This window comes from Bombus flavifrons, chromosome 5 (genome assembly GCF_040668555.2).
Source record: "Bombus flavifrons isolate JBK064 chromosome 5, iyBomFlav1_principal, whole genome shotgun sequence".
NCBI classification, from domain to species: Eukaryota; Metazoa; Arthropoda; class Insecta; order Hymenoptera; family Apidae; genus Bombus; species Bombus flavifrons.
In genome coordinates this window covers 5,849,408-5,869,785 of record NC_138446.1, presented here as the reverse complement: position 1 = coordinate 5,869,785, position 20,378 = coordinate 5,849,408, and the positions used below count along the sequence as shown (strand labels likewise).

The window sequence follows — 20,378 nt, the reverse complement described above, 5'->3', positions numbered from 1 at the left end:
CGAGGATGCGAGATCGCCTCCCACGGGATCGTCCGCCCCGTAATATTTCGACCATAAATGTTTGAATATCACCGTGTTGCCGTGCTTTTCCTTTTTGCGAAACGTGCGAGGGTGCCGGCGAGCCGAGGGTGAATGCGCGGCGAATCGAGAGAACGCTCGGTTTCATAGGGTTCGCCGCTATGGGATTTTTTTTTAAAGGCCCTATATGGACTCTGCGTTGCGGAAAAGTGGACAGGACGAAACGCGCAGACTATCGGATAAAATTAACTGGAAGGATCAAGGATTATCTTTTTCCGCTTTTTGGAGATCCAAAGGTGTAACGAGCGACGGTGTTTTGGGGAAACGATGATCAACTCTTTTGTGAACCAGATGAACGGGAAATATTCTCGACTAATGTACTGGAGCATTTCGAATAATACATAGCGGTTTTTCCACGTGGAAATGGGAAATCGTTACAACGCTGTAATAGGGATTTGGTTCTCTCTAAATGAAACGATATTTTTCCGGGTACTATGGTATCGAGAAATGAGAAGTTAATCTCTAGCAATATTGTTGAAAATGAGAACAAGTTATTAAGTCTACAGCTATAAGCCTTCTAAAAGTAACATATAATCAGATGAAATTCTGCAGACCAACGGTGCAGCTATCAAAATAAGCAATATTTCAATATATTCCATATTTTAAAATAATTTCCAATATTTTAATATTATATCAGTACAGTCTAATAATAATCTTCAACGTATAATTCTCCATTTCTCACTGACAACCAGTCGAATAAATTAATAAATTCCGGTAGCTGTTATTTAATCGCGCGTAAAAACGATTATCTCAACCTGCCTTAATGAATTACACGCGTTATCTACGCTGCTCGTGATTCCACGAAGTCGATCGAGCATTAAAAGACAAACTAGTTTGCGAATCGAAAGCTCGATTGCTCCCCTTTCGTTAAGTAATACTTAAACGTGAAAATTGTCAACACTGTGCGATTCATTAATAACTGGTTAATATTCGTTAGTAACGTTTCTATCCGTGGCTAATGAAAATGTCACCTATCTACTCGTATAAATTTCTACTCGGGATGCGATAACACCATGACATCTGCTACTTTCAAAGGAACAACAAGTCAAGGTAGCATGGGCGATGTTCTACCGACTGTTACATCGATAAAATTAACTCGTACAACCTAGCCGAAGACAGCAGGTTGCAGTCATGTTATCGAGCATTTGTATTACCAAGGACACCGATGGCTCTTTTAACAACCTAACCACCGCGACTCGCTTCTATTTCAAATCCTCCGCTCTTCCCACCCGTTAACTGGTCACAAGCACGACCGACTCCCACGCTCTGTTCACCCTCTCCCAGGATATTGGAACGCTCGAATCTACCGTATAAAGAACCCAATCCACGTGCAACCAACACCACGACGAATCGATTGTGATCGAGCGGATCGCGCGCGACAATTACGACACTATCTTTGTCGCAAGTGATAGCAATACCTTGCACGCTATCCTGGTGCGTGATCCTCGTTATTATTAGCGGTGCGAGCGGTGCGGATCGCCAGTAGCCGGTGGCTGTCCGCGCGAAGTCGCGGTGTACCGATATATGTATACTTACAACCGATGCCCGGCGACGATGGATAATTTATTGCGCGTTCGGCGTTTCCGCGCGATCGTTTAGGCAGGCCCGGCCACCGCACCGGTCGGAATATAAATGGCGGCGTGCGGCCGATTCCCATGCAGAATGCATGCGCGCGTGCAACCCCGCTCCAGGCGGCCGTTGCTTCGCCGCCCGGCATAAATGAGATCGTTAATAAACGATACGCTTTATTGTGATTTACGCGCTCAACCGGTCGCTCGTACTCGCGCCAATGACGAAACACCCTTCTTCGCAAAGGTGGCTTGGTTGAGATACGTTTTCACTGAATCGACAATCAGCGACTGTTTGTTAACGTCTAATAAATATTAATAAACCATACTTTCATGACATTATTTGCGAATGATTTTATCCTTTTCTGAAAGCAGCCATTTCATACGAAGATCACGGGTGAAAAACATTATAAGCGATATTCCTTGTACTTTACAGGAGAGCAATTTTCATATTCACTGCGATGTTCAAATATATATCGAAATCATTTTTCTGTTTGATTCTGAGATTAAATATGTATTTTTGTTATCCTATTATTTGTTTCTTACGGAACGTTGTGCTGCTGAGCATTGTGTTATAGAATGGTTGCGCTATCAAGCGACTAAATTCAATGCAAAATCCGCTGCATCATTTCATTCTCACGCCATTTAAACACAAATTCTCCGTGTTTCGAGCGATATTACACGTGTTAAGAAAAAACGGAACGCATCCTTATCCAAACACTATTCATCGATTCCGACTAAACAAAACCAATGCTAAGCTTTTTCGCGATAAACGAGGGAAAGGAGAAAGGAGGAAAACGGTCATTGTATACGATTTTCCCATTATTTCACCGTGTTTCAACCAAGTATTACGTGGCTAAAGCACGAATCGCAATTGTTACCATCGTTGAATGCCGCAGCGGCGCGAGCCATTTTAAACGAGATCGTAACACCCGGACCAGCCTTCGTGCAACCTGCATTTGAATAGAATGGCCATATAAATACGCGACAAATATATGCAATTAGAGTCGTTCAGCGAGTTGCTGTTCCAACTCCTACCGTTGTCCCCCTTTGCATCGCGTTCTTCCTGTACAAGTGGTTGACGAAGCGTGTCGCAGGGAATTTGCGAACAGATTCGACCACGAATGGGGTCGAAAGTTAGAGAAATTGGAATTGCATGGGTTTCTAGTGCTATATTTGACCAGTTGGTGACGGCGGTGGTGTAATAATGGTCACGTTTGATAGGGAGAATTTACGGATGGACACATTCTACGTGCTGTTTAATTAATTTCTCGATGTTTGTTGTGCAAATATTTGTGGGTTTGAATATCTTAAAGGTGAAAGGTAGGAGGTGAATGGGTTACAGTATTATTCATAGTTAAAGTATGTTATTTACCTGCAGGCATATTCCTTGTTTTAATTTATATTTAACAGAGCATTTGATCTCAGTTATTGGTAAAGAATTAACAGTAGAGAGATCTTTTATTATAACTTTATCAATATACCGAGAATAATTATAATATATAATAAATCTTTTAATCGGAAGCAATTTTTTCGGATGTTTCGAAATGGTTGATGGGACATTTTAACTAAAAACGGAAACATAACAAGTAGAACTGTATAACCTGTATAACCGCAAAACAATCCAATTACGAAGGGTTAAATCAAAGCCATTCTCGGCCACGAAGCTTTTTCAACGTCTGCCTTTCGTTTTCTCGTCTCTTCTCGTCACGAACTCCCCTTAAAAGGCCCATCGTTGTAATTGCTCAAAAAATAACGATTTCTACCGAGTCGACTCCGTCGTTTATTACACGACACACGCATAAGCATATACATACGAACGTGCACACACAATCGCAGAAAGACAAAGAACAACGATCGAACGATTCATCCAGCGTTGTCGCTCAAGGTTCACGAGCTGAAGGGTCTCAAGATACTTCGTTGATGCGGTGCGGTGCTAACAAAAGGTAATTAGTTTAGAGTAATTAGCTGTTTCACTTCTCCCCGCTTTTTTCTTTTCTTCGTTGCCCTCGCGTTCCATCTGTTCTGCTTTTTCCCCGCCGTCGAAAGTGAACGCGCTCGTGATAGTAAAAAGTAATTGTTCTGTGCTTTTTTTGTCCTTTAATAACACGATACCGTGGCTATTGACACAGAACCGAGAGAACTTCGCGTGCACCCTTGGCTTCACAACCTCCAAACGATTTTAATGAGGAATCTGCTTAAACATCGCAGACACAAGCATTTTGGAAAGGTTCGTGTGTACTTGTTTGGCTTTAAACGATCGGTTACAGAGGTTCTGTTAATGGCATTGTTCGTATAATCAATTTGTAGTCGGTATTGTTCCTATTTGTTTGATCGTTTAAGCAGTTCGTGTAATTTATTTTCTTTCCAGCTCAAACGGTTTCATACTTAATTTAATTCTTTTTTGTTCTAACTTCAACTTTGTAACTCAAACTTTGAGAAAATAGATTACCGTTGCCAAGTTAGTTAGGAAAGTGGACTATGTATGTTATTACGATTAGATTCACAGAACTAGTTAAAAATACGTTCCAGATTCACATGACAGAATGAGGTTCGGGCGCTTTTCCGGAAATAATAGAGCCCGGCTTTAATTAACGTCTTTATTCCCGGACGTTTAATTAAATACAATGTCTTGAGTTAATTTACAGCCCGGCTGTTGAACTTCTCTTTCAAGAGAGAAGGGGACCTGCGTTGTTTTATGTAAATAGATCTCCGTCGGTTGCTGCACAAGTTGGAGAATTTACTTTTCGCAAGGGAGACGAAATTTCATGGACTGCTATGGTGGCCAAGTGTTCGAATGGAATTTGTAATATATAAATGAAATTGTTACATTAGCAGCAATGTAATACGTGTTGAATAATTTTGTGAAATAATATTATTAATAATATTACCATAGAACCCCGTTTATGTGACATGATCATTAACATAATAGCAGTTCACCTAGTTCTTTCCACTAATTTCATAACGAAGCCTAAAACATCACTAAATTTATTTTTTCTAAGTATGTCTCGACGAAAACTAGTACATTAATCTGTAGAAGAAGAAACAGGAGCTTAAAAAAGCTCAAGCTATGTTCCAGCAAATTCCATCTTCGATCTTTCAACAACACGTTGATTGGCCTTCCGACGTGATAAATTGACCTTTGTCCGATTATGAACGACACCAACGTCTACCTAGAAGAAATTCCATAATACGAGCGGGTCTAATCGATAGGCAAGCAGATGATCGTGGCCCGAGAGAGCGACAGTCTTTATTCTAGCAATTATTTCTAATTAGCGACGAAAAGTTCGCCGACCTCCGCGGTTCAAGTGACTTCCACGACTATTGCTTTAGAAGATCTCGAGCTTGCACCGCGGGATAAATTAGCACCAGGCTGCAAAATGACCAACGTCGTTTCCGAGGAGAGAAAGGGGACCACTTTCATCTGACAACGGATTCTTCGCAACCCAAGAATCTTGAATTTACTCGCTACGAACGTCTGGTAGAAAGGTTGCAGAAAAAGTCGTGGAAAATATCGTAAAATGGATTTAGAATGTAAAGATAACATTTTTAAAGTACCTTCGCAAAAAGAGAATGGAAGATTTAAAACATTCGCGTATAGATATAGAAAACAAATATAGAAATGTCGATGTAAAAAGCTACAAGAATTTTGAAAACGTTTGTGAAGAAGGATATAAGAATTTAAGAATAAATATTGTAATATCTATTATATATTTTCAAATCTGTCTGAAACTTTATCAGTATTACTGTGATAATAGTTACGTAATTGAAATATATTTTGCCGAAAATAAACAAACGTCCAGATCGAACGATAATACGTAACAAACCAACGTTCGAACAAATTTACTACATGGCAATTCGGACATAATTGATCCTACATCCTAATTACACTCCTACGTAACACGTAATCTCATCAATTCACGGACATCAACTTCTTCGGGTAACGCACCTCTTCGAAACTCCGGCGAACAAGATTACCGAATCTAACGCGTTATCCTCGAACCAGTCGCCGATTTCGTCCGAAATAAATGGCCTTTTCTTAACGGTACGCGTAATTAGGAGCCTATCGGTTGGTCGCGTTTCCTCACGAAACGCCGCACGTGAAATATTTCCAGAGCGGCAAAGGTTCTCAACAGACCTCCCGGCTACGTTCTAGATCGTCGATCCAAGGTTCATCGACCAACCATGACGGTTTAGCTACAAATAAAGGGAAAAAAGAGGAACCGTTCGAGATTGTACTGCGAACGAGGGATATTTTAAGCGAGAAATTAATTGGTCACATTTCGCAATGGATGCGGACAGCGTCCAAGATTTCTACTAGTTCCGCTAGGACATTGTCGGATGTCGTAAATATAAACATAAATTGTAATGTAAATTGATATAAAACAAATTCAAACTAATCGCAAAGTAATAAATATGAACACGTAGCATGAATTCATATTATGACTGAATTTATATTACGCAATGTCCGTAAAATGATCAAACCGATCAATCACCAAGATTTAAAAAAAGAAACAATAAATAGCAATCATTCGTGTTTTCGAAGATGAATTCACATGGAACATCAAATCATCGCGTAAAGTGTTATACGTAGCCTGTAATCGCTGCAAAACAACCCGATATTTACTAACAGATTAGCAGGATTCCATACCGAAAGTTTCGCAATATCGTTGAATCCCACGAACAACAATATTCCCGTCCGAATTAACGGTTCCGTTCATCGTTCGTTTTATCCTCGGATCCGAAACAACGCTTCTTGGGCCGTCTTTAATTCCCGCGGCCACGTTACCCAGAACCACTTTTTACGTCGCTTCTTTCGAGCAATCAAATTTGCATTTTCGGGCCTTCGTTCTCACGCGTCCGTTATAGCGTCTTGATCCAATAGAATATGGTTCTTTATGCCTGAGTTGTTTGCCAAATATTTTCAAATGAAATTAACATATTCATGGACATGGCCGTGGTACTGGCTCTTTTCATGTGTAAAATCGAGGGTCACTCGGGCACTTGCTATAATCAGAACTTTGTTATCCTTCGTTTGAAATTGTTTCGTGATTTTTTTGTCGCGAAAACACACGATGAAAGGCGATTCTTGATGAAAACTAAACGTTATGAGTATTTCATAAAAGAATTGTTTCTTACTATTTATATATAGAAATATCGAATTTAGAATAATTCTGTAAAAACTCAGGTAGAAAGTGCTGAAAGTTGAAAGTATATATTGAGATTATTGATTAAGATTTCTTAAGGATATAAAAACTCGGAAAAAGACAGGTATCAGATAATAGAAAATGAGAAAAATCATAGCTTTCTCCAGCACTAAACGCCACAACGTTCCGGCGCGAAATCGCGTGCGGAATGGCACCTAGCAGCTCGCGTTGATGTCGCTGAAAATACAGTGGTTGCATCGTTGTTCGGATTAAAAGTGAATTAAACAGGCAACATTATCCAACTGGTAGTTGAACGTGCTCCGAGAGAACACGCGAGATTTTGACTGGATGCGCGCGGGACACGCCTTTATTTCCGTCAAGATTTATATCCCTCGTGGCGAATGAATTTTCGGCGGGAGAGATAAGAAGAAAAAAAGTAACAAGCGCAATCTATCAGGATGAGTATCGCGGAGATTTAGAGTAAACCCCCTGCCACCCTGATGACCGAAACGATTGGACGTCGCTAATGGTGGAACGGGTTCGGAACACCAAGTTAATTTCGGACGTACCCACGGCACTAGTTTGCTTTCGGTGCGTGATTATTTGATGCCCGACCAAGTAATTGCAACGTGTCTCGAGTGTATTCTGGCTCGAAGGATGATAGGGGCGACTGTTGTTTTTGGATCTTGGAAAAAATGAAGATTTATGACTGTGTTCGATACGGCTGCTTTTTATTTCGCCTTTTGAAACTTTAGATTTGAAACGATCGGAGGAGAGTAAGATGATGGGAAGATAATAATCAAGAAATGCCGTTTGATTTTTTAGACGAGAAGTTGCTATTTTTAAATCACTTTTTATAATCTTTTAGATGCAATAATTACACGAGCAAGAAAGTAAACGAAAGAATAATTAGAAAGCGCAGTTAATTTTGTCAGTCAAAAGCTATTGGCTTTTCGTTATTTTCAACGTTCGAAAAAGTAACAGAAATGCAATAAAAAATACTAATTGCCAAACAGTTTCATTTGAACTGTTCTTTAAGCAGCAAGAACAGCTATGTTCGCATACCTTACTTTTACTTCCATATTTTGCTTTACCCCTTTAATCTTGTATACCAGAAACAGTTACAAAACCTGAAATGTTGCTTAATTTCATGCAAATGCTTTTGATGCAAATGAAGACCGACATTATTTTTACGAAATTTTAAGCTAATTAAATACACGATGTTTTTATTCGCAATTTACATTTGGCCGGTAGGGACACGAACGAATTCGGAGCATCCCCTTGACGAATGACATAATTGGACGTCGACACAGGTGGAACAGGTTCCACTTGACGTGGAAATTGTTCCAGATATACGCGAACAGGTTGCTGCTTTCGGTTCAGAGATAATTGGCGCACGCGACTTCAACATTAAGTGTACCTATTTACAGAACAAGATAACGCGAATACCGGCACGGGTCGTAGCAGATACAATTTCGTTCCCACTGTGATCCCTGAGAATCTGACAAATCAACAGTTAGTCTGACACGAATAAAAACCGGCCCAATTATACATTCAATTGTGTGGCTATGCAAATAGAACATGCATTTAAGTGAACCTACTTGCGAAAATTACTGCAACCAGTGACACATTAAAGTATAATAGCTCGCTTGTACTAAAACGTAAGTGATATAACAATTTATGACATAAACATTTTTTTTAATCTATTCATGCATGAAGATAACAGGAGAAAAATACGATAAGTACATTTTAGAAGACGAAGTGGTTTCTTTTATCTTATGCTGTTTTAGAGAAGGTGCTTTCTGCAATTCTGCAACTCTGTCATCCTTCTGCTAAGTTTCCCTTATGAAACGAGTTTCATCGTAACGAGTTATTCGTGTTATTTATGGAATTATCTAAATAGGCTATAGATCAGAAACTCTAAAATTTCCAATCTCAGAAAACCATTCTCAAAACTTGCTCAATTTTTCAAGCAAAACATTACCTAAAAATCTCTTGTCAATGACCAATACCAACATCCTACTATAATGCAATTGAAACACAACGCCAACTTATCAGCCACACGGTATTCATAAAAACGGAACGTTTCGGACAACGAAAGCGAGGGTTGGGATACTTCAGGAAAGAAGAACGAGCAGCGATACAACAACCAGGATCCGATCGAACAGACTACCGAGCCGTGTACCATTCGGATATCAAAAGGTGTCCTTTATTTCGGCGCGCTTGTCACCGAGTCCCTTTATCGTTCCACGTCCAACCAAGCTAACTTTATATTCTACCATGATATTCCCTGTTCCATGGCGAAACTGTAACTGCGATAAGACCAGCGGCTTGGCAAAAATTCAGCAGATACAGGCGAATTTATTTTACCTCCCCGCATAAGGACGAAAAAAGTCGACAGGGCGCGGATGAAGATAATGCGAGCAAGGCGAAACGAATTCGGTAGATACTCTTGAAGGGGATTTCGTTGGTTGGCCGAGTGGAAAGAGAATTTTGATGTAGTGTGAAGAATTAAAAGTGTGTATAGCGAGAGAGAATGAGAAACGGACGGGTATTAAAGTTGAAAGGTTGATGTCGGCAGAAAAGATATTACAGTGAAAGCAGTGTGGATAATTACGAGTCTCTGGTGGTATTGGGTGGAAAAAGAATGTGTATTAAATGGTTTTTGTTGTTGTAATTCCGTCGAGATTTGAATTATAGCACTTGTAATTCATGGCCAGTTTTAAAAGAATCATAAAGTGTATATTATATCAACGATGCAATATGATTCGCAGTTGCTACAGTGGCTCAGAAAAATATTTGGATATTTACAGGAGATTTTTATGAACATATATAAAACATTTTGAAATTTTATCAGCACCGCAATGGGACACGACAATCATGATTATCCTCGTAAAACTTGAAACAAATTGGAAAATGTTGTTACGTTTGTTTCATGAATACAAATGGAATATCATTTTAAATGCGAACAGGAAATAATCAGTTAGAGTTCTACAAACCGTCTAACACGTATCTAATTACCCAATATCTAAAAATTTCACACGATCCACGAAACAAAGTAGAAACATTAATTCGGTATTACACATTACTTAAGATACAGGATACTCATTGTAAAGATAAAATCAACATATATATATCATCCTTAAATTCGACATCTCAAGAAAGATGTTCGTATCACATATAACCCCATAATTGGTAATACTACTAAATATTTAATTTTATATAATTACATAAAATTCTTAATTACTCCGAAGTTCTATTAATTATTAAAACGTTCTTTGTATAGCTTTGTTAAATCTTTTTATTGTCTATAAATTCCTTAATTAGATCAGTTTTATTTGTAATATAATACGAAGTTAGTTCATCTTAAACTGCAGATATGCCTAAATGATTGACGGCAGACTTGACGTGACATTATTGCCAGAGACTTACTTTACCATAAAAGACTTTACTTTACTCTGAAAGGAGTTCCCTGTAAATTAATAAATTAATAAAACCAATAATATATTCATAAATGTATCAATCATCGAAATACAAAAATTTATGTACTCGCAGGCGTAAACGAATTTACAATCGATATACTTCTTTTTACGTCTCACCCAGATAAATATGCTCTAGCTAAGCAGAGAAGCAAAACGGAGACCCAAAGACCACATAGTTCACGCATAATCCAGCCTCGGTCAGGGGTTCAATAATAAATATGCAAAAAGGAGGAGCATCGATGCCGTAAATAAAAATGGCGGGTTTGCGTGCTGCGATCACTGCGCGTAAAAGAAGAAGACGAAGAAGAAGAAAAAGAGGCCCGAAATAAAAGGACGAGATCGAATCGAGAAGAGAGAATACGAGCAGAAAAGAAACGAAGGAACGAACGAAAGAAACGACCAGGCAACTGTACGCAACCAGCGTGTCCTGGTAATCTCTTGATTTAGTTTGACTTAGGGCCCATGGTACGTGTTCCCTTGGCCACTTTGTCGGCTACCTTCGCGAACGAACGATGAAGATACGAGAAACAACCGGTGGATGTATCTTGAACTTGGAATCATCGAACCCCGCGATATCGAGCTGACATCTTTATTTATAGAAGTTTCCAGTTGGTCGGTGTGAATTTGGAAATTTCGGTTTCTTCCAGTTTGATCGGTTGGCCAAGAATGTTTGATCACAGAACGAATAGTTGAAAATGTAAAATTGCGTTGCAACGTGATTTTACAAAAGATATTCAATATACTTCCAATCCCCCTCTCACCCAAAATAACAATTTTATCAATCGTATCTAATATTTCGTTTTATCTAATATTTCGCATGTCCTCCCCATAAATAACAATAAGAAAAACTTATTTCGTAAAATGAAGTAAAAATGATGATATATTAAATATTTTACGAAGAACGCAATTCAACAGATCAATTAAACAAATATTTCCTCGCTTTCATCCTGCTCACAGTTCGTTTCAACATCGAGCTTCGACCAAATACATCGTCTACAACAACATAGCGAACAATGATCAATCGATACTCGATATCGATCGGACAGCTCGATAGATCATTTATCTATGCGTTTAACGAGCAACGATACAGTCTGGAGGTATTAGGTGTTTACCACTCACCTGCACTCGCTGTCTATGACGATCCTGTTTCCGCTGCCGCCTCTCCAATTCTTCTTTTCTCTCAATCAACGACCTTATCTCAACTGCGGCTACGGGCGCGATGCTATCGTCAGGTACGTCTGTGCACGAGGGTAATCTCTTGAGGGTGGAAACTGGCTCGTCTTCACCCTCGCTGTAACTTTCCACCAGGAGCTCCGAGTCGCTCTGAAAGCGAATCAAGGATTCCGTTTGAATTCATTACTCGGGACGACAAGTATGAGAAAAGGGAGCTGGAACTAATTTTCTCCATAAATTACATTGTTTCATCTCAGTTTTTTATTCTTATTGATCTTTTTAGATGTGTTTCGTGAAATTAAATTCCTTTGATGAAAATGATTAGAGTGTTTCGTATAAATTGTGTTTGTTTGTTTGTTTATTGCATTGATGGAAAGGTAATGTCGTTTTTTGAATTACAAGAATAATTTTGAGTGGCTCCAATTTCACAGTTCACGTTACCCTTCCGAATTATCTATCATTTCCCAATATCGACATTCAATAATGAAAATCCTCCATAACGATATCGCTAAACAGCTACTCCCTTCTTCTTCTTACCACATTTACCCCTTCCCTTCAATTTCCCTAAACGACACGTTAATCCCCTTTCATCAAAATTCCATCTGCCCCTGAACGAACGCGAATGAACGAATGAATAATTCACAAAGGGGGAACGAAGAATAAAGATCGTTGCCATCGTCCTTAAACAAAATTCTTTTTCCTCGCCAAATGAAAATTTTCAACGAAGAAGATCCGCTAAGTAACTTTGCTACCGTGTTTAATACATTTCGTGTCGCGGAAAAATGAAAGCTGACGAGAGAATTTAGCTTTCCTAGGAAATGTGAAATATAGTCATGCTTCTTTAGATCCTAATAAGGTAAATTTGAAAAGAGGATCCCTAGATTCAAATGATTTAGATTCACTAAACTTCCCCTTACTCAATGTCTCAAGCTCAGCATAGTAAAGTTTTATCCTCTTAATAAACAAATTTTCTTTACTTTACTGATTATGAGTAAATAAAAATAATCAGTTGGTTAAATTAAAACTAACCTATTGGCAATGTGAGAAATATTGTATCCTTTTGCTTTTTGATATACTGTATTTCGTTGATCAAATTCTTGAGAATATTCCTGGAATAAAATCCCTATGCCTGTTCCAATCCGAAACCCTGATCTATTGGAATTTAAATAAGCACTGTCGTATGACTATCGTCCTTAATAAAGTTAGTTTACTGTTTTCCGAGGAATACGTCAAAACTATGAAATATGTATATAAATTCTTATGAGCATACCTACGCATTTCGATCTTCAAATATTTCAATCATTAGATCACGCATCCACTATAACTGTAGTGTAACGTGATAACCTTTCATAACCTTGTACATGCTATTAGAAATTACTAAATTACTTGTAAAATTTACATATCAATATGTTCGTTATTAGAAGCTGATATAGAGCACAAAATAAACTTCACGCTGACAATTATTATGCATCAAGTAAGTTTATCAACTTTAATGCAAATATTGACGAAAAAAGAGAATATCGCGTAAATTTATGAAACTAACAAACGCGAAAGCAAAGTGACGTCGCGCATGCGTGGGAGTGCAGCGCGATTTTCGGCGCATCAGTGGCGCCCACTGTTACAGTATCGGTGAGCGCTAACGTTAAACGCGCGTAATTCGAGTGCAACAATATACAAGTTTTGAAATTTTTATTTTTTATATTGAACTTATTATCAGATTATTGAACTTTATGTATACACGATTATACAGAAAAATTATTTATAACAATTATTAGATCTTGGACCAACATGTTAATCAAGGTATTACTTAACCAAAAACTTATATAGTTATAAAATTAATTATTAATAATGACAAATTTCTTGAGGTCTTGAGTCTGCAAGTCTAAATATGATGTAATTTATTTTTAATAGAGATGATACAATGAATTAAAAGACACGAAATGTATAAATAATGAAATTGCTATATCCTTAAAATCTCTTCAACATAATGGGAAACTGAATATCTGGTCTTCCTATATCAACAACGCATAAAATCTGCAATTTCTTCATAAGTAAATAAAATTCCGATCATAGGAGGTTAATTAACTTTTCCTTTTTCTTTTTGCAAGTTAGTTACCTGCTCTGGTGGTGAACTCGGCGTGCTCGTGCTCGATGCCTCCACCACGGAGACGTACTCGCTAATGCCAGTTTCGCTCTTCTGCAACTTCAATACCGGCGTCTCGAGGCCGCACAGGAACACTTGGCCGAAGAACAGAATCTTGTTTATCCTGAGGCACACTTGAGCAACTTCCTGGAATACAACATGAGCCAAGACTTAGCGTGGACGGAAGAGAGAACGGAGGACGCAAGTCTGTTTTGAAATTTCAATCACGAGAGAGATCGACCTTTGTTCGAAGTTTATTACAAATAAGCTACGGGGGACGATATCTACGTCCCTATTAAGTATGATGGAAATTTTAGAATATTTTGAACAATATTTATTTAAAGATAATTTACAAGTAAGTTGAAAAATACTATGTTATAATGTACTTATTAACGTTTTAGATACTTCACCATATGAACAATTTTTTATAAGGCTTTTAATGAAAATACCGCAAGAATATTTTATTATTACTTACATCTGTATGTAATATATTTATACATAACAAATGACCTACCATATCTTCGGTTTTTTCGGCGTAGCAAGGATCTTGCGGATTCGACATCAGCGGCGTGAATCCTGCCAAGGTCATATCTTCCGGCAGTTTTACCAATTCAAGTTCTGAAACAAACAGTTAGTCGAAAATTCTTTAATAAATCGCAAATTTACAATCAACGATCGCTAATTTCACGAATTTCACGCTTAAAGAACAAAATTAATCGCACACCCTGTCGCAGCAGCTTCTCCAACTTGGAAGTCGCTTAAATATGCATGAGCGTAGTTCACCAGTAAAGTACCGTTTTTCAACTTCATGTCATAGATTAAATCGCAATCGCGAAAGATTGTTAATTAAACACTTCTTGTACTTTGGGTATTAGATTTTTAAGAAAATTGAGTGCCTTTTCATAGTAAATTAACACGATATTCATTTTAATCTTGAAAAATTTTGGGATAACACAGTTCAGGCGCTTAATAATTCTGAGATTGTCTAAAGACTATTTCAGCTTTAATGCACAATACGTTTACACTCAAAGGATTGATCAATATAGGTTTTATACACAAAAGACAATCCAAGAATTACAATCGAGAGGATATGTTAGTGCACAATAAATATGAATCTTAAGGGGTCGAACTATTTTTGTATAATAAAGTCACTCCTTTTCCACAAAATAGAAAAATCTCTAGCACCCAATTCCAATTATAAAATTTATAAAGGAATCAAACGTACGTCCCACAAGGAATCAAGATCGTTCTTATGCATATCATAACTTCAAAACATTCTTAATCAAATTATTCGTTACACATCCAACGGTAAACAAGTGCCATTCAAAACAGAAATAAAACTCTTCTATTCCACAAACGATAAAAAAGTCATCTTATCACCAATCTCCTGGAAACATTACGAATAATACCCTACATTAACTCCCTTCGAACACCAATACCACGGTATCACGTATCATTAAAAAAATTCCAACAACCACGATTGCCACTCTTCGGTCACGTTCCACCAAAAATGCACTCGAAAACCTAACAGAAAACGTAACTACAGTTAGAACGCTTACACCCTGTGAACACGATTACCAGTAGAACAGTCTGCGCATACAACGTTAGTACCGTTACGCGAAAATTTACGATATAAATATCGAAATAAATAGTTACGAACAGCAGTTAGGTATTGCAGCCAGACGGTTTCCCGAAAATTATGCCGCTGAATCGAAGCGACAGATAATAACGATCGGCAGTCTGTTATCATGCAAATATCGAGCGAGTGCACCAACGATAAACATTGGTCAACAACTATCGGGGAGTGGCAGGGCGTTCCGGTTGGTCCCAACCACGGATGAAAGGGGCTTAAGAATATTCAACCTGTCCGATGACACGGTCTACGTGTACAGATCGATCCGTTCCTTCGAGTTACATTGTAGCTGCGCATACCTCGCGTCATTGATCGCCGATAATGGAACGATTTAACGACGGGAGGAACAGCCCTGCCTCGAGACTGTCCGGAACAGGTATATGTAATCGTTCCTGTATGTACAAGATGGTACTTTGAAGGCATGCTTTTTCGTACCCATGGTATGCTACGAAAATTATGGTAGTCCTTGTATATGTATAATATAGATTTAAAAAAAGAAACAAAAAAGACGTGGGCGTAGTATAACGTAACTTTACTGAGGAAAAGCCTAGTTTATATACAGTCAACTGCAAAAGCTTTTGTACATTTTATTAAAGGTAGCTCAGATTTTACAGCCAAAATTGAATTATGAAGTTTAACATAATCGGTACTTAATAGAGCAATATCTTACACAGCTATTGAATTTGATTATATGTATTTGTTTTATGTAATAAATTTTACAATATACAATTTATTAATTCGCAATGTTTGAAAGAAGATGGAATTACATTATACGGCTTTCTAGACAGCAGTTTTCATGCAGCAAAATTTTACATAGTTGTCTTAACAAACTTCCCCTTTTCCGTCGAATCAAACTCCCTAAATACGATCCCGCAAAATTTCAATATTTAATATGCCTATCTAAAATTTCAATATCTGATACTCGAACGCCTAGCAACTCTCGAAATACCCCAGCCATATATGTACCCAAACCTATCTATTATAACAATGTCCAAAATCTGATGGAACCGTGATAGATACCTTGCATCGTATTGTCAAATTCATGATTCGCTCGTGTTCGACATCCCCAGGACGATGTTGCGACTACCAGCAATTTCGAATGCAACGCGCCAGCCGCCATTAATATTCGGCTGACCGCGGCTTGAATCGCTTTACACAGGCTGCATTTATCGCGAATATTACACGAAGTTCATGGTCAGCGTGGCCGGGAACTCGCGCGGAACGTGAGGAGGATCGAGTTAGGAGGATCAGCGTGGCAGCCTTCGCAATCGATCATCCGGAGGACCTCGCGCGAGGTAGATTAAAGCCTGGCTCTCGTCCCGAGCCTGGTGCAAGGAAATATAGAAACCTAATCGCGCAGGCGAAATAGAGAGCGTGCTCGCCTTGTTAATGCGAATTCCAAATAGGTGTCGTGGCATTCACGATCATGCGAAACCCGTATCATTCGTGCTAACGACGCGGAGGTTACATACTTTCGTGAACAGAGTATTCTAAACCGCGTGGCATGACTTTAGGGATGAATGAAAAGAAGATATTGAAATATAAAAACAAGGGGACAAGTTCATAGAGATATAAAGACAATAGGAAGTTTAAAAAATAGATGTACTTTTATCTTGCTTATATCTTGCAATTGTTTTTAATAATTATGCTGTGTGTAATAGAATCTAAGATGTAAAGTTTTCAGTACTATTCTGGGTTGTATATGAGTTGTAAATGACCTAACTTCTTTGTTGCAATTTTATCTACTAACTTAACTCATACATGAAATTTCAAAGATCCATTCTTATTTTTTCAGTTAAAAAATCCAAGTTCCCTCATTCATCAAACGATCCCAAACCTCTGAGGAAAAAAACTTAACTTTTTTTAACTTAGCTTTTTTTAAAAAAAAGCTTAACTCGGAGCCCGGTAGGTATACCATCCAACCAGCCCTTGAAACATCATAATCTCACACGAAACTCTGCCATCAAACAACAACCACTAGTAACATGACGCAGCGTTACTCTTTCCTCCATCGAACGTCTGAACAGCATCTCTGCTTGAGTCCGCGAGAACCTATCTTCTCGAGCCGGTCGAAGACCAGCATTGCCCAACACAAAAAGAAAAAGCAGAAGGAAAGTAAGAGAAAAAAAGAACTCATGAAACAGGGAGAGAAAAAAGAAGAGTGGAAAGAGAGGAAGAAACATCTTGGATGATCTTCACAATAACATTCTTTCTCGGGTCCGGTGGGCACGTTCGCAACGCATTGGCCCGCCCAACGCAGCAGCCACCATCCTTTTCTCCTCTTGTACCTTTTGTCCAATTTATCCATTGTGCCTCGGGTGTAACGCGCGGGTAAATCGAGAGAGAAGAGAGAAAACGTATCGAGATCGTCGAGTGGACAACGAAGGATGGAAAGAGGGAAAAGAGAGGAATACAAGAGAACGCAAGAAACCATCCGAGCCAACAAATTGGCATTACGGCACACGTTACTGGATGTACCGTTACTGTCTCAGTTCCTTTTTCGAATCGTATCGCCGGCTGCGTTCTCGCTTGCACGCGATCCAGCAGAACCGGACGTTCCTGCTGCTTAGCCTTTCGATGTTTCGTGATTTTTCTCTGGGGATTTGGTTTTGTTCCTTTTCAACCGGGAAGAATGGATTTGTCGTCTTGGTATGCGCGCGTATGTGGTGTGGTATTCGTAGGAGGATCGAGAGTTCTCGTGCTAACTGAAAGCGGAATAGATGACTGCTTGATAGTTGATGCATTCGCGTATGATTGGTTGCCTTTTTGGAAGAGAAAGAATCTTTTGGTATTTGCTACTTCACTCGTAGTTGAACTGTATCGATTAGTCGATTAAAGTCGATTAAATTGGAACTCACAAAGTATTCGAACGCTTGTAAAAACCTTTTGAGACAGTAATATAAAATTGTACTAAGTTACGAGGGAAAAATTTGATGACCCAATAAAGAACGAGAACTGATCGAATTGTCTGTATTAATATTTTCATTTCATTTAACATTTCATAGAACTAGAGTTCGTATAATAACTGCTCAATTTTTCTTACTACCTATTATTTTTCGTTCATATAATAGAAGTCCACTATTATATGATGGATTTAACCGCTACAAGTTCACTTAATCGAACATTGAGCACAGTAATATTATTTGGAATACTTACGTTCATTTTTCTATACAGTATATACTATTCTATTATACTGTATGCTATACCATATACGATAGATCTAAACATTTTATCAAAAATTCGAGTAACAACTATAGCTCTATTCAAAGCACGTAACCATGCACTGCTTAACATAATGCAATCGAGTCGCCGTATCAAGCCATAAACTTCCCATCTAACCGACTCCGTCGACTCGAGATGGATAATCCATGGCGGATAACAGAACACTGTCGGACGTTGTGCTAAACACTTTTTCGTCCACTTTTCAAAGGAGAACAACCGTGATTTAATGAATTAACAACGGTCCACCTTGTACCGTCGATACGTACCACGATACGATCTATGAATTATGTACTGTTATCGCGTGTAAACCTGTCTCAAAAGTAAGTATAACACGACCAAGGACGCGCCTTGAAACTGGAACGCTCTTTCCCAGCAGTCTAGATCCGTTAGGGTAGACCTAGTTCTAACTCTGGAAGACTCGATTCTACATGGAATTACGAAGAAAAGTTCGTAACACTGTGATTTAATATCGTCGGCAACGATGAAGCTACAAAGCCTTTAAGTTGCCATTTTTCATTATATCATCGAGGCGATGCGAATTAGTGAAAATGATGGCATATCGAAAAACTTTCGATTGACAGCGATGAATGCTTCTTAAGATCGCACAAGTAATCGGCAATTCGTATGATTTGCCATTGTAGTACGGGATAATGCGTGAAAAAATTCAAACGCCGCTAGATATCGTTGCGATTGTTTGTAATGGATGCTCGTTGAGCCGGTAAATACATTAACGCGTCGATCATAATTATCCCGAAGGTTTGTCATCGATTATGAATTTTCGCTTGAATCACTGACTCGTCACTGGTAGACCTGTTTATTTCTCGAATCACAATGAAAGTTAGAGAAGTGGAAAATTATATAATAAAGTATTGCCATGAATACGAAAGAACTATATGAAGTATTGTAAAATATTAAAGTTGTAACAAATAGAGATTAAATTTAGAAATAGTATTTCATCTGTAATGTGGTGGTATATTTATTATTAGCCCTTGTTCATTTTTGTGAAATATTTTATAACCAACGCGATAGATTTTGATTTTGCATTTAATTTCGTAACTTTGTATTATGTTTAATGTTTGACTATCAGTTTCTTCTCCAGTATAGTAATCCACATAAATACCTCATAATACTTAACGAATTGAAGAAGTACTATAGATACAAGTTCAACACGCCACAGTTCCCACAGTCAGCTATGGGAGGTCAGCAGGATTACTTTAAAATTTATTTTCCCATTTATTCAAAATTCATTTCGCATTTTTTTATAAGGACCGTTACTACCATCAATCTTTGTAGTTGTAACCTCCGCGACAAACCTAGAAAAATCCGCGGAATTTGAGCCAAGGAATCAATTAACCCAAAATCCCCCTTAATTCTCCATCTTTAGAAGCGTCAATTCAACACGACCTGTGTATTAGCGTGTAACTTCACCCTATGAAACATTACCGTGCATTCATAAATCATGCTGCATACGAAATACATCCAACGCATCAACACACCTGTTTCATTAACTCGTAACACGAACTTCCTTCCTAATGCCTAAATATCCTTGTATTTGCACAATTCGAATATTGTTTGATATCATTTGTTCGAAAAATATCCGAATTTTTTAACTAATAATAATATCTTACTGAACAATGAAATTTTTATATTACTGACATCTACTTTTCGACGATTTGACAATCCGTTCCAAAGAATATCTGAAGTTTTTCATACAAATCATATCATCGATTTGCTAGAAAAACGACGTAACTAAGGGAAACGAAGAAAAACTGTTTAATGCCCGAATACTATATTTTAAATATCTTCAAATGTACTTTAATATGTCACAAATGAGCTAAAAAACTATCGTTTAAATATCTTTAAAAATTTTGAAATCCAGTACGAATGTGCTCAACAATGACAATTATTTGAATATCCTGGAAACTTTTGGAA

General features: G+C 38.1%; 1 protein-coding gene across 3 annotated transcripts in view; it reads right to left on the bottom strand.

Moving 5' to 3' along the window:
• Positions 1–20,378, bottom strand: part of LOC138179963 (telomerase-binding protein EST1A) — a 150,899-nt gene that overhangs the window by 28,659 nt on the left and 101,862 nt on the right. For all 3 annotated transcript variants that reach the window (XM_069113249.1, XM_069113250.1, XM_069113251.1), the window contains exons 21-23: positions 14,106–14,209; positions 13,565–13,738; positions 11,395–11,598 (exon numbers count right to left, since the gene is read on the bottom strand). In XM_069113249.1, coding sequence (XP_068969350.1) covers positions 11,395–11,598; positions 13,565–13,738; positions 14,106–14,209 — 482 coding nt within the window. The remainder of the gene's footprint in view (positions 1–11,394; positions 11,599–13,564; positions 13,739–14,105; positions 14,210–20,378) is intronic.